The sequence below is a fragment of the Plodia interpunctella genome, chromosome 2 (genome assembly GCF_027563975.2).
Source record: "Plodia interpunctella isolate USDA-ARS_2022_Savannah chromosome 2, ilPloInte3.2, whole genome shotgun sequence".
Lineage (NCBI taxonomy): Eukaryota > Metazoa > Arthropoda > Insecta > Lepidoptera > Pyralidae > Plodia > Plodia interpunctella.
In genome coordinates this window covers 6,565,241-6,581,034 of record NC_071295.1, presented here as the reverse complement: position 1 = coordinate 6,581,034, position 15,794 = coordinate 6,565,241, and the positions used below count along the sequence as shown (strand labels likewise).

Below are 15,794 nucleotides of genomic sequence, written 5' to 3'. Positions count from 1 at the left end.
TATTGGTTAATGATCTACCAGCAGTTATCCAGCACTCCAACTGTTTATTGTTTGCTGACGACCTGAAGCTGTCACTCAGTATAGAAGAGGCGGCAGACTGCGAGCGATTGCAGGAAGATATTGATAGGATAGTTTCATGGGCTTATGAAAACAAACTAGAATTTAATAAAGCCAAATGTGTAACAATTATCTTCACAAAAAAAATTAAACCCATTGAGTATCAGTACAGTGTAGGCAATGTTACTATGAAAAAGGTTTCGGAAGTGAAAGATCTAGGAGTTACCTTTACAGCTAACCTATCGTTCAAAAAGCATATTGAAAACGTAATAAAAAAAAGCTTTTAGGAATTTAGGATTTATATTGCGACGAGTACATGGGTTCACTAACACTAAAGCCGCCGAGTCTTTGTACAATGCCTTAGTCAGAAGCCATCTAGAGAGTAACGCAGCTATATGGGCTCCACATGAAGCTAAATATAGTCTCATGCTGGAGCGCATCCAGAATAAATTCATAAGGTATTTATATATGAGGTTATATGGTGTCTATCCGTACTACCCATTGATGTATCCTACCTTATTTGTTCTTGGTATGGTGGGATACACTGAACTGCGGGTGAGGAGGGACGTATCATTGGCCCTATATATTTATAAATTACTTCGAGGAACGGCTCATAATCCCGAGTTGCTCTGTTCGCTGAGGCTGTGTGTTCCCCAAGGGTACGTGTGGTGCCGTCGCCGGCCGCCGCTGCTGTATGTGCCCTGGGCCCGCACCGGCCTGTTGCGCCAAGCCCCGCTGACGCGCGCGTTTTGTAATCTCAATCAGATTGCCGAAAGAATAGACCTGTTTTCATGTTCTATGAGCGAATTCATAAGAACGGCTTTGTATATCATAAGTTATAATAATAATTGAAATGGGATGCTTGTCTATTGCATTGGTGAAAACTGTAAAGATAGATTTAAGCTTATGAATGAATAAATAAATAAATAAATGAGGACCGGACCACTCTATAATTACCAACAATCAAACCTCAAATGTTGGCACTCCTGCTGATATGCCAATGTTGTGTCATGTGAGATCAGTCAGAGTGACAATGACAACTAATGCCATGTCAATAGTTGTCATTGTCACTGACTGATCTCATTCATGTGAAACAATATTTATTTGATTTTGTTTGTGTTTATTGAATTTTATTGTATTCGGTTGAGAAATCAATAAATATTAATACCTACGATTAATATTGATAATTCTTGGTGACCTTATTATTGGTCAATATGGATAAAAGTGTACAAACCATGTCTGGAGAAGATTGTGACTTAGAACGTGGAGACAATGATGGCCCAAAATCCGACAAAATGTTCACATTGAAGAAATGGAATGCTGTGGCCATGTGGAGCTGGGATGTTGAATGCGATACCTGTGCTATTTGCAGAGTTCAAGTGATGGGTAAGTTTTTGTTCAGACATAGTTACTCTTTTCTCTTTTTACTCTTCATACATAGTCAACTTGGGGCAAAAATATTTTTTTTGTATGTATGTATGTATGTGTGTATTTATGTATGTACGTTTGTAATCAAAATCAGACCAACTGTTCGAAAATGTAACTTTCGAACAATTGGTCTGATTTTGATGAAATTTAAAATGTATGTAATAGAATTTTTAAGTTTGTGGGGCATCAAAATCGTTTTTGAAATATTCACAATTTTATACAAAAATATTGTGTTCGCGAGGTCTAAGTTCGCGGCGAAAAATTAGTTACAGTAGAATGTGCTTACATTTATCTGCAGAATGTTTTCCTCAACTAGCCTATGGCAGTGCAGAGGTGGCTAGTTCAATATATTATTTTTGTTTCACTAGTAGGTCTATTGAATACTAGGAGAATTTATAAACCACTACATTAACTGGCAAGTGGTAGCCACAAGCTGATAGTTACTCATTTAATCTTAAATACCCTTTGTTTTGGCCATGAATACATGCAACATTATATATGCACAACACAGTTCATGATGTATAGAAGAATTTTATTAATAAAACAAAACAGCTTATTTAAAAATATATAAATTTCAACCATATTCAAAGTTTAATCTTATAATATGATTATAATTAATGTGAATATACAGTATAGGTTTTTAGTTTTCTCCCATATGATAATATATAAAAATATTTATCTGGTTTTGAGTGTTATATATATTAAAAATTCCTTTGTTTGTGTAAGTAAAAGGATTTTAAAAAAATGTGAGTATCAACAAATACATATAGATTAATCTTAGTGTCAAAATCAGCACTAATAGTGTCCATAGTGTTTTATTGAGATTTGAAACTACACACTTGTCAAGTGAGTTGTGTTTCAATATAACTCATATTTTATTTATGTGACCTACAACTGTCTTCCATCTGATGTTAGTGGAGTCCTTAAGGTATTTTATCCCTTAGTTGCCTTATACAACATTGACATATGCTCTATATGGAGTTAGTTAAGCCGAGAACCACAACATTGAGATACTGATACATCAGAGTTGAATAAATACAATTTTATGTAAATTACTTTTAAACAAATATATGTATGAAAATAACATTTTGGGCAGTTGTGTAAACACCAAAGGATGATTATAATATGGTACCTTGAAAAGTCTCATACTTTTTTTTACAATAAAGCCACCAACATTTAAAATAGATAAAGTATTTTATTTAAGTATACATAACTTGCTTACTTTACAAAATTATATTAATGCAATACCCACTGCCAATTTTACCACTCATCCATAACTTTTAGCCTTTACATTTGCTTCTATTGGTTGTATTTTTTTTTGTTTTGGGTGTCTACAGCAATACATTATCAGTAAACATATGATACTAAATCTAAACTAATGACAAGACTCCACTATTACAAACACAACTACACTATTCAAAAACACATTTACTACTGCATTTCTCTCATTTCTAAACTTAATTTGCATATTAGATTCAAAAGAAGCAGATCAATACATAAATTATTTGGACAATGAGAGTAAAAAAAAGAATGTTTTTTTAAATTGAACAATGCTAAAAAATACTACCACAACACATTCAATCACAGAACTAAATATTCATTGGTTTATAGGTTATCATGCTTGTCGAGTGTTTTAAGTTAATGCCTATCAACAGCCACTGGGTAATGGTTTAATATTCGCTATCGAACTCATTCTGCGCGTTCTAGTGCTTTCTCTACCCATCATTTTATTTTCGATTTGCTCAAGGCTCTTACCTCGAGTCTCTGGTACGCATACTACAACAAAAAATAAACTTACAAAACAAATGCAACCAAACAACCAAAATGTTCCGGCAGGGCCGATTCCGTTAATGATATTTAGGAATGTCTTTGTGACGGTGAATGTACATAGCCAGTTAAATGCTGTACAGATTGATGCTGCTGCCCCTCTTATTTTTGCTGGCAAAATTTCGCCCATCATAAGCCAAGGTATTGGCCCAAACGCTAGAGAAAATCCTACCAAGTAAATCATGAGGCAAGTCAAAGGCAACCATCCTAGAGACGTTACATCTAATTTTAACTCATGTTGAACATAAAAAAATGTACCAAGTATTATCAACGTTATTGTAATAGTTACTGATGAAATGTACAATAAAATTTTTCTGCCTGTTCTATCGATAAGAGCCGTAGCAACAAACGTAGATAGAAAATTCACGACTCCCACTATGATTGTTGATAAATTTTCATCTAATGCGCTACCGGACATTTGAAATATAGTTACGGTGTAAAATATGACAGCGTTTATGCCTGATAATTGCTGGAACGTCATTAGACCAAGAGAAATCAATATTGACTTTAAGTACTTGATGTTGAATAGGTCTTTGATACTCGACTCGCTTTCTTCATTTTCGGCATTAATCATAACAATGTCACGCATTTCATCATCTATTTTCGCCTTTTTCCCGCGAAGCCATCTGAGTGCTTTACGTGCCTCTTCTGGACGTTCTCGTGATATGTACCATTGCGGAGTTTCGGGTATCATAATCATCAAAAGGAAAAAGGGAATTGATAATGCTGAACCAAAATACGCAAGTTGGGACCAATCAAGGTATTTGCCGGCAAGGTAACTTATTAGAATTCCCACGTTACCGATGGCTGTGGGGAATAATCCGAGCGTACCTCTCACTTCGGGTTGAATGGTTTCACCTAGATACACAGGGAATGCAAGTGATCCTACACCCACACATAAACCACATACTATACGGCCAGCTAGGATCATATGAACGTTTGTCGCGACACCTATAAGTATCCAGCCAAGGAAAAAGGGTGGCGCTGTAAATAAAATGGTTCTTCTTCTTCCAATGTAGTCGACTAGAGGTCCGCCAATAACGCCACCCGCGAGTGCCGCGAGTGGCATCAAACTACCCACCCAGCTTGCCTGAAAATTTGATAATCTACGTCACGTTGGTTGTTAGCAATAACACATTCGATTAGAAAGAAAGCATTTGTTTGTAGAACATCCTTTTTTGATGAATAAAAAGGGGTTTGTTTCCTGTGCACTTCTGAACAACTTTTCCAAGGGTATAAGACAGAAACTGTCTATAATTTTTATCGATTGTTTCCTCTATAGTTAGTAAATCTAACTTTACTAAATCGGCCTTTTAACTCATTAATGTTTTAGTCGAAAGTCTTGTTAATGTAAACATTTACCTGTTCCTCTGTTATACTGAATACGGTGCTGTTTTTCATGCTGACTATAGCTGTTGAAGTATATCCTGATGAAAATCCGATTATCATGGACCCCATCGAAACTGCAACGGCTGCCAGTACCTGTATTTCATAGAAATTGATTATCTTGGAATTAAAAAGTAGTAGATCGAAATTTCAATTCATTTTGTGATGAGGGACAAGCTTGCAATTAGATTTCACTAGAAAAAACTATAAAAGAAAAGTGGAGGGCGAGAGCGACTAGAAAGAGATAGTATGATGATTTTAGAAGCTTTGATCAGAACAGGAATAAGACAATGAACAGAGACAATTGTAAAAAGAAATTTTAGAGATTCTAGCTCATACGTTTAAAATAATAATAACTTAAAAATTAATAACTCTGAAAACGGTAATAATATTCTAATTCAATGAAGTAATTATTAGATGAATATGACTGGTTTATTAATTCTAGATACTTCTGTGTCATATTAAATTTTACGTTCATAAGATAATTGTTATCATGATCTTATAAATATGTAATTGAGTATTTTATTATATCGAACATTACGCATTATATGTAACGTATAGTTGTAAGTGTATAACTTAATTATTGCATATTAAGACACTAATTCCTTCTTATGCAAATCAAGCCATTGTTTATTATAAGTAGATAGACTGGTGTGATGATCCGCAATGCGTGTTGTAAATTTCTAATAAGCTTGATTAACTAGCTCTTGTAAATAATTTATATATTGCTATTGTTATATATTGCTATTATTATATATTGCTATATTAGTCTGGATGCCATCATCTACGCGCATGTGTGACGTTTTTGGAGGTGTATGTATGCGCACGACATGCGGTTACCATCATGACTATAATACACTCGCCTACATTAATTTAAGCAATCAAGGTTTTGATTGTATAGGGATTGATTGTTGATAACTTTTAAGAGACTAATAAAAATAGAAGTAGTATAAACAACTATTTCAGCTCTGTGTAGTAGACATGCCTTGATAGGATTGGACTAATTCATATTTAATATAAATATGTTATCGAAAATTTTAAAGACGTTTTGCTAAATTTCAAATACATTTAATCTTTATTTTAAGATCTCTAAAGATAAATTTAATCTCATAAGAATAAAGTAAATCGTTTATTGGTTTCCTATTCACAGCAGAATTGGAAAACACACAATTTGATTTCATAATATAAGTGATATAAACTGGAAAAAATTATAGAAATAGCTAATGCCTTTGTACTTAGTTTCCTATTGTAAGTTCTGTATTTACACTGTTATGATGTGGTCATAAATTTTATTAATTTATGTACAAAACAAGAGTGTAAATAAATATAACAAATTGTAAATTGTAAAAAAACATGAAACAGTAAATGAGTTTACTTTATATACTATATTCGACATTGATAATGTTTACTGTGTAGGGGGATTGTGGGATTCCGTTCATATGGTTATTATTGTAGCTATCATACACAAAAGCAATTTATTAAAATTACGCCTCGGAATCTATTCCAGTGTTTTTAGAAATTCAAGATTTCATATTTATGGAATTTATTTATTAAAATGTTCACTCACGAAATTTTTTAAATGATTGCAAGTTTATGTTTCAATATGAGGTCTACTTAGTAGTAGTTCGCACCTGTGAAAACGTATATGTAGGTTTTTCATATTCGCTGCTTCTGACGCCTATGCTGTAATGTGTGTCTGCTCTCATCAAAATCTTCATTATGAAAGTTTTCTCGGGCACAGTCCACACAAAAGTCCACTGCACTGATTAACTGTCACCAAGCAATCTGTGTTTGCGCTGAGTTACTCAAGAAATGTGCGTCTGGTGGCACGACAGCTTCAATTTATACACTAGGTTCAAATTGATTGACAAAACCAATTGGCTCTTTCTACGCATACGACTCAAGCAACTCTGTATCATTCATTATTTACACTGAGAAATTGTAATTTAACACAGATTTTAATTATAATAACACGTAAGGTAAGTCACTAATTTTCTATGGTCCACGAGGAGATAAATTATGCATTATAGTTAAATACCGCATACCTCTGATTCCTTTTTCGTCAATATAACGGTGTTGTCCAGAAAACCTAGATTTAAATTAATTACATTTTGAAACTTATTGCTTTCGATTTAACTTGCACTTCTCAAGTCTCCTATACTGTTTAAAACGGACTCTGTACACAATTATATGAAAAATCGTCTGAGATTGTCCAGAATGCTACTGCGATGTTCTGCTCCTATAAATCCATCATTGTTGTAAGTATATAGTTATAAGTATTACAAAACAAAACTTTAAAAATTATATTTTCGTTCATTTGATTGTTTAACTCCAGCACCGTATCTCAGAAGATAGTCCATGCTACCATGTCCTCGAAAATGGGATGGCCTGATAAAATAATACCTTAGGTATATATCTACCAGTGGAATAATGGCTAAGAATGATTTTTTTAATACCAGACGAAAAGATGACAATAAGAATGTAATACCTATAATGAAGTACGTGCTAAGTATTTTCAAAACTTGTTAGTAATTATAGGTATTTTCTTACATTGTACTTATTAAAGTTACTCTAAATCGCATTCGAAGGGTATTTATGAATGAACTTGAATAAATAAAATGTGAGAAAGTTTATATATAGAATAGAGGCAATGTCTCTATCTTATTTATTTTACTTTACGCTAAAAGTTTTTCTCGTTTCCCTCGAGAATATGAAGGGATCACAGCGATGAACCTAGGATAAACTTACTTAACTGGTAAACCTAGGAGGGTTTTCTTTTCATTTTTGTGACATGCTTTCATGCTTCACTTTGGATATAAATGTTGATGCGACACATGCCAGCTTGCTGTTGGCTATAAAATCTATGTTTTTCCAAACAAATATACTATCACATGACGTAGTAGGTACTCTAGATACGTAGTATTACGATGTTTATAATATGTTTGTGTTCTAGTTAGAGATGGACATGCTCGATTTATGACGGATTGGTAAATAAATGCGTTCCAATTTTTACGGATTCATGACAATCAGCCCGGCATATATTTAGCAAACATTGTAGTAAATGTTTAGTGTTTTCCGCCAGTGATGTGCTAAGCAGATATGTTACGAGGATGTTAAGCTTCGAAACTATTTGACTGTTTCCAATGATGCTAAGCTATGTAGCAGAGTGAGTAACTATGCGATGAAGATGCACAGCTCAAACTATGCGACTTGTCGAAAGTAGAAATGGCAGTGACTGTACACTATACCTCTCGAGTTATATATAGCACACATCTAAAACACGTGTTATACATACGTAGCAAAGCACATCCCTGATGAAAAAGGGCCTTTAGGCCTCTTGTCCATTGCCGTGTAAAACTAAAATTTACAGAAAAATTCCTCCCCTGAAATATTTAATACTTACCAACACACATAACATCTGCGCGAAATCTGCTCCTTAAATTTGTTAGTTCCTCAATACGGTCGAACACTGAATTCCAAAACAACGGCTCGCCTAGTTTGAGTTCAGAGTTCATACAATAATTTGTACTCATATAATATTTGTGTTCATACAATATTTGTATATATATATACACTGAATTCCAAAACAACGGCTCGCCTAGTTTGAGTTCAGAGTTCATACAATAATTTGTACTCATATAATATTTGTGTTCATACAATATATATATATATATATATATATATATATATATATATATATATATATATATATATATATATATATATATATATATATATATATATATACAACACGCATTTGTCGCAGCTATTTGGTTGTTCAATGTATCATCCTTGAAATAAAAGTAATAATAACTGTATTTTACAGCCAAGCATAACTATGAATTTTGTTATTATATTACTCTTTTCTATGGTGGCATATGTTTAAAGTATCCATTTTTCTAGTAGGTGTGGGAAGGGTACTGTAATTTAAAATACATTTACCATAATATATTTATATTTATAAAAAAGTAACAACAAATCAAATAAATACGACTCCGTAATATACGGAATCAATAAAGTCCTAAAACTAATTTACTTATTAAAACATTTGGTAAAACAAATCATTTGGACATAATCATAAATTATCTAATTTGTTTTTTATATTTGTCATGGTAACTATTAAATATAAATCATAATTTATGATTCCTTCAAGATCTCCAAATAGATTTGATGATTTTTATACCAAATAAAAAAAATTACTACATATGTCATTCATAACGGCTCAAGATTCCTAAACCGCTGAAAGAATGTTGACAAAAATGATTTACGAGCACAACACAGCCTAGCTGAGCTTGGGCGGAATGCTTCATATGATCCTAACTAAAGGAACTAGTTGATTGACAATTATATTATCTAAGCACGCATTTCGTTATAATTACAAGAGATTACAGAGAATTCATGGCTACAATCCAAATCAGTCTTCTGCATACACTGATCACAGTGTTTTGCCTAATTTCACCTCCTTCTTAAATTACTAAATTTTATGCTAGGTAGCTTACGTGCAGCATCTGCTTTCAGGAATGTACATAGTTATATTACACCGCTTCGTTATTTTTAGCACCCATTCTGTGCAGTTTTACTGCTTTTAATATTTCGGACTCTGCGTGATCCTCCAGTTAGTTTAAGTTCGATCTCTTCCAAAGTTTTTCCTCGAGTCTCGGGCACGAAGAAAATGACGAAGAATAATCCAGCAAGGCATATAACTCCAAATAGCCACAATGTGCCGTGCATTTGTATTGCATTACTAAGAGTGTGGAATGTCTTGGTGACGATAAAGGCGCACGTCCAATTAAGTCCAGTTGCCATTGCTGCAGCAGAACCGCGAATCTTTGCTGGTAAAATTTCTCCAAGCATCAGCCATGGAATAGGTCCAAAGCCGACTGAAAATCCCAACACGTATATCACGAGACAGCCCAATGGCAGCCATCCATATGCTGAAACATCCACTTTAGCTATCTTCAAATAGCAATATGCTCCCAATGCCATTAATGTTATGATCATAGATGTTGAGGAAATGTACAAAAGAATTTTTCTGCCGAGACGATCAATGAGAGCAGTTGCAATAAACGTGGACACGAAATTTACTAGTCCAATAATGATGCTTGATAAATTGGTGTCGATACTACTTCCAGACATTTGGAATATTGATTGAGCATAGAATATAACTGCATTAATGCCACTGAATTGCTGGAAAATCATTAAACCTAGTGCTATGAGCAAAGCGGGCATATTTCTTCTACTAAATAACTGTCCTATGACATTACCACCCAATAGATTAGAATCGGCTTGAAGTCTTGTGAGATCTCGCATTTCTTTGTCTACGTTCACATTCTTGCCTCTAAGCCACTGTAGAGATTTGCGAGCATCTTCAACACGTCCTTTCGAGACGTACCAATAAGGAGTTTCCGGTGTCAATAACATAAGCAAGAAAAATGGAACGGGGAGTGCTGCACCGAAGAATGCAAGTTGTGACCAATCCAAATGGCTTCCAACGAAATACGCCAGTAGAATGCCAGTATTACCAAATGCTGTTGGAAGTAATCCAAGGGCGCCTCTTACTTCAGGTTGTAGGGTTTCTCCGAGGTAGACAGGAAAGGCAAGAGATACGACACCAACGCAGACTCCACATAGGGCTCTTCCAGCAAATACCATGGGCACATTATATGCATTTGCAATAAGCATCCATCCCACGAAGAAGGGGATAGCTGTTCCGCTTATAGCTATTCTTCTTCCCAAATATTCAATAAGCGGCCCTCCAGATAGACCGCCAACCAACGCAGCTAACGGCATCAATCCACCAACCCAGCTTATCTGAAAACAACGAAGCAATAATATAAGTTATATATTTTAAAATAACTTACAGTATTTCCATGAAGATTGGTATGTATGTATTCTACTTTGTACACAAAATAAGTAGGAGTCTAATGATTCCTGTTTTAACTTTCGATGAGATAAGATTGGTGTTGGTTATAGCAGTTGTGCTAAGCAATCGTCTCCAAAGTGCAAAGTTCTTGACTTAAGTTTGTTTCATACAACAACAAAAAAGTTTGTTTAAACTAATTGATTAGCAGTCTCTTTCAACTCTTCAATTTAGAAACTAATAAAAAAATATAATAGTATAATTTTAATGTAAATCTCACCTCCTCGGTATCCATATGCAATGTGTAATTCATGTTAGTAATAGCTGGTGAAGTGTAGCCTGAAGAGAAACCGACGATTAATGATCCCATGGAAACTGCAAAGGCAGCCAATATCTGTAACAAACAATAACATTACGATATGATTTCACTTAATATGTTTTAGTAATATCTTCGTCAAATTTGAATTCAAGAACCTGAAGTGAAAAAAACAGCATTTTTGAAGAATATCAAAACTCTTTACGTTAAACGTAAACGTAACTCTTTACTAAACGTTGTCCCTCAAACCCTCTCTAGTTCAACTATGGGCTTCGTCCAGTGTTCAGGCTTTCCTATATACCTTTATTTCATTGCACAGACGTAGAAAGTGTGTACCTATGTTTGTAGGAAACGATTTCAATGTTTGCGTCGTAGATGAAGATGGGGTTTAGTGCTAGCATAGCAAACTTGGTTATAAATAGAACTTACACAGTTTGCATATCGTTTGCTGAGCAGGAATGGTTTGAAAAACATTGCAATACTGCTTTGTCTACAAACACACGTCAAATGCCTACATAAGTTGTTACGGACTGAAATTTCTCAATTCATAAAACACATAAATCCCACAAAATTCAATCTCGACGTTATTATTTTCTTTTTATAGCTGTTATCGGTATTTTTTCACTTTTGTTTTCTAATTTGCTTCCAACTTCTATTGATTAGTTTTAGGTGTAGGTAAATGTAGAGAATTACGAGTTATTAAGTGCTAGATGTAGGTAAACAAAATTGATAAATTACCTGAGTCCAAAGAAAAACTCGCTGGGTGGTGGGTCTATAAGGTTGAGTGTCTCCATTGATGGTATAGTCACTTTTTACTTTGTTACTGTCCGTGCTCAGTTGTTTCACAAACGGAATGGAGTTCCTCAAGTTCTCATCTTTAGCACTTTTTATTTCCATCTCCATTTTGTATTTAAACTCGTTTCCGAGACTGATTTGGCGTAATTGCTGGAAATGGCGACGGGTCTTCTCAAAGGAGTCCTGTTCGTCTTCACTGCTGCTCTCAGTGGAAACGTTTTCGGGAATCGTAGCGTAATTAGGTGCGAGTGTCCCCTGGGATCCACAGGAGGTCGCCAAGGAGGTACAGGTTGTCGAAGCTGATAGGGTGGGTTTCGAAGGGACCCTCGCGTATTTGGGTCCACGCGACCTGTACAGTCGTTCCTCGTCCGCCTGACCCCTACGGTTTTGCTCGTTCCCACCCTGAAACAAAACACAATATTATTTCAATGATAACACAAAATAATTTGTATTTTCCACACATTTTATGTCTAAGTAATTACTGTGAAAATAATAATTATTACCTACGAATTGGTCACTCAATAACACTGGAGAGGCGATACTGGACTAGCCACTCATAATTACCCCCATTTAATATATCTGCTATCTAATAAGCGTAAGTAAGAGACATGATAACAACTGTGACCCAAGGGTGTGGGTCACTTCGAGAACGTCCATTGCTTATTGATCAAAACATCATTTGGCCACAGCATGCTCTTGATAAACTAATGATAACAGTAGACCTTGACCTGATCGGCAACTCAATTCCTGTCTAAGATGCGGCTTACAATTGACACCTTGTAATATTTATCTGAACCAAAATAATGCTAAGGAAGCATTTGCTGGAACCCGCGGACAGGTAAATAATGAGACTGAATCGGACGCAATGTCTACAGTTGTTTGACATTATCGTACCATCGCCATACGCAGCTGTAAGTGTGTTTATAAAACATTTTGTATAAACACTTTCTTCGTAGTCATCACACATTTAACTGAAGGCTATTCAATAGAACAATAAATTGTCTCATTCCCTTACAATAATAGCCAAAACAAATCTATTATGTACCTCTATCAATGGATCAATGTCAAATGTACTATAATTTTTAAAGATATGTTTTATTCTGGAACCCATCTATATTAAAAATGAAGAGGAAAGTATTCATTTAATTTTACTTGAATTTCTGTGTTTTTATGTCAATTAATGTCAACATGAAAGTTGTTTATGGCTAGTTGCTCATTTTGAATAGAGATGTAGCCACACTTATTTATTGCATTAACATTTTTTTTAGTTTAAAATTTGTGTTAGTGTATGTACAAACACCACTAATTTTCTTTTAGTTTGAATTTTTTGCCTTTATGTTCTCATCAGAATTTATAATTTTTGTAATTTTGTTGTAATGGCCTAAAAATAATAGCCTTAACAAAGTGTGTTAGGTATCTTGACACGCGCCAGATGACGACAATGAACTTGCAGGGGTCATGAATAATGCGACGTCACGTGTATATTCGCATGTTTTTTTAGAAAACATAAAGTTGGTAGATAAGCAACTATTAAAAATGCGAGTAAATTTGTTACCTCTTCACGCTTTATCTACTCAACCAATCTTCTTGAAATTTTGCATAAATGTTGATTTAAGTATGGAAGAGGACTTTCATCCCTAAAAATAACTGTTCCCTTGAAAACTTCACGCGGGCGAAACCGCGGGCAACATCTAGTCTAGTATGCTATAAATCTATTCTGGAATTCCGCCGAAACTCTGTAAGTTAGATCAGTAATCTAAGGTTTTTAGTGCTTTAGTGTTAATATCCCATAATTTATAATTACCCCATTATTTTTCTGAAACTATGTTTATGGCTATGTACCTATTTTATGTAAATGTGATGCTACTACAACGGTATAAACTGTAAAATCTAAGGAGAAAAAAATATTGTAGGTATAGAACAAATCCAGGCCTAGTATAAAATGTAATAACTAAAGTTTTTAAAACCATATACTTATATCTCCTGGACTCTTGGAAGTGGAACAACCTGAAACAACAAACCTGAAAGGCCTTATAAAATAATTTTACTACGGGAAGAGATTTATTTTGAAATAAGTAGTAGTTTTTATTTTATACTATTTCCTGTATTATTTAGGTACATTACTGCAAATAAATAAATTTACCATAAAATAGATTCACAATAATCTTTTAAAAACATTTGAAAGATTATTTTGAATGCCACAGGCGCCTTTGGGATTTTTGATTTCATTACCGACATCTACCGCTAATGTTTTGAACTATACAAGCTTAAAATAAACGCGCTCGCATAAAGAACAAATTTTGCTATGGATCATAGATGGCGCCACCTACCTTGTTGATTGTAGCTAAATTATTTTTCCCAATTACAATAACAATTCTTTATGAATCTTTTTTTTTTCCTTTACATCTTTATAAGTATATCTATTTATATTGAATTTTAAATTAATAATTGTGTTTTTCTGTTTTTGAAAAGAAGGATTGTATTTGCATTTTAATTTTAATTTTGGTAAATCTACATAAAGGTACTAATTTATTTATTTACATCGCTAAATACAATCAATTATTTTGTACAAGTAATTCCCATATTTTCAATATGCAACAAATCGATTGTCCTTGGCCCAGCCGACGACCTTGCAAAGCCGTCTGGTCTAGCAAGTAAGAATAAACCCGACCTGTCCAGTAGTCGCAAGTATGGATCATTTATTGTTGTTAAATAAGATTTCATAAGTTAGAAAAATAAGCATCGATCGGTGGGAAAACAGCTGATGGGTCAGTAGTTGCCAGGCAACCGGCTACATCGACTGCGCGCATGAATGCTACGGCGCGTGTCTAGTCTAGAGCTTTCCGAACTCAGAAAATTCCAGAAGCGATACACACATCCCAGTTTTTACTAAGTACTTCGCCTCGACCAGAATCATGGTAAATTTCTGGCTTAAATTAATATACGTCAATATCATTATATAATTATTATACCGGAACTTTATTGTGACCAATTCGAACGATAAAAGAGAAAACTAATGTCTAATTAACTGAAATACATATGCAAGAATGTCGCTGTTTCCAGTAGTGCACTCAATAAATAATATAGGTACCTAAATTGTCATCTCACTTGTCATAAATAAATTTGCTTACAAATACATAATGTTTAGTGTGCCAAACAATACATGTAAATAACGGCATTCTATTTGTCGTGTATATATACAAAAATCACATTATAAATTGATACATACCATTTCGGTGGAAAGCTGCTTGAGATATCCCATAATCTTCCCCATTGCATTGGGGTTGTTCTTATTAAAGCTCATCTCGATCTCTTCTTGTTTCACTTATTACGAAAATAGTCCTAGGATTCACTGAAACTTTCAGGGAACGTCGAAATGATAATGTCTGTAATAAATATCACTATCAACAGGATGTAATCTAAACTTATAATGTTTATAATCCAGGTTCTCGATTTTACCAGCTACTAATTACATCACTACGGACGTTTCAGTCTTTTCAGCACAAGCCGGCTAGCCTAAAAGGCGCGACACTTGTTCGTTACGAAACGGGACGAAATACAATTGTTTTGATTATAAAGTCCACTGTTTATGCGATTTCATTAATAAATTTAAAATTGGCGCCGATGACCTGCAAGGTTGCACAACATTCAACTTTAACATGCACAACAACCGAAAATGTTGGCAGCGCGTACCGGTTTCTTCAGAGTTCAAGTTATTTATTGAAACTCCAGATGGCAGCGCAGTGTTTTATATAGGAAATGTTGGAAGGCGGCCGCGGCGCCACGGCGTCATCGGCGGGCGAGGGGTGCGGGGCGGGCCTCACCCGCCGCACTACCTGCGCCCGCTGTACTGTACAACTCTTGTCATGGTGTGCAGCACTCACACATCGACAAGCCGCTGCCGCCGCCGCTGTGGCGGTGTGGACGTGTCGTGCCCCCTTCAGTTTTATTATCGCTATTTCTATGGGGATAATTAGTTACCATTCTATAGGGTTCTTCAAAAGTTATACACTTTTCTAGGGTGAGCCCTTTTATAAATATTATTAAACAAGTTTTTCGCAATAATTTACTTTATAGAGCTACAATTTTTGGTTGAATTGAAACACCATTTTCAATATTGCGTCA

At 34.6% G+C, this 15,794-nt stretch overlaps 3 protein-coding genes across 5 annotated transcripts in view; 1 reads left to right on the top strand and 2 right to left on the bottom strand.

Annotated features, from left to right (window-relative positions):
* Positions 1-1,111: 1,111 nt before the first annotated feature.
* The window catches only part of Roc2 (Regulator of cullins 2), a 28,098-nt gene continuing 13,415 nt past the window's right edge, over positions 1,112-15,794 (top strand). The window contains exon 1 of the mRNA XM_053755003.2: positions 1,112-1,443. Within this exon, the coding sequence (XP_053610978.1) occupies positions 1,272-1,443 (172 nt within the window). The 5' untranslated portion in view covers positions 1,112-1,271. The remainder of the gene's footprint in view (positions 1,444-15,794) is intronic.
* Positions 2,661-6,558, bottom strand: LOC128675526 (facilitated trehalose transporter Tret1-like). Its single transcript, XM_053754992.2, has 3 exons — positions 6,330-6,558; positions 4,675-4,794; positions 2,661-4,402 (listed from the first exon to the last, which is right to left on the bottom strand). The coding sequence occupies exons 1-3, from the start codon at positions 6,414-6,416 to the stop codon at positions 3,134-3,136; spliced, it is 1,476 nt and encodes a 491-aa protein (XP_053610967.1). The 5' UTR covers positions 6,417-6,558; the 3' UTR covers positions 2,661-3,133.
* Positions 8,636-15,388, bottom strand: LOC128675507 (facilitated trehalose transporter Tret1-like). Of its 3 annotated transcripts, none has more exons than XM_053754962.2 (4): positions 14,899-15,388; positions 11,613-12,071; positions 10,839-10,952; positions 8,636-10,509 (listed from the first exon to the last, which is right to left on the bottom strand). In XM_053754962.2, the coding sequence occupies exons 1-4, from the start codon at positions 14,971-14,973 to the stop codon at positions 9,253-9,255; spliced, it is 1,905 nt and encodes a 634-aa protein (XP_053610937.1). In that variant the 5' UTR covers positions 14,974-15,388; the 3' UTR covers positions 8,636-9,252. The 3 variants fall into 3 exon arrangements, with proteins under 3 accessions (XP_053610937.1, XP_053610946.1, XP_053610954.1); XM_053754971.2 differs by lacking the exon at positions 14,899-15,388 and adding an exon at positions 12,173-12,464; XM_053754979.1 differs by lacking the exons at positions 11,613-12,071; positions 14,899-15,388 and adding an exon at positions 11,304-11,447.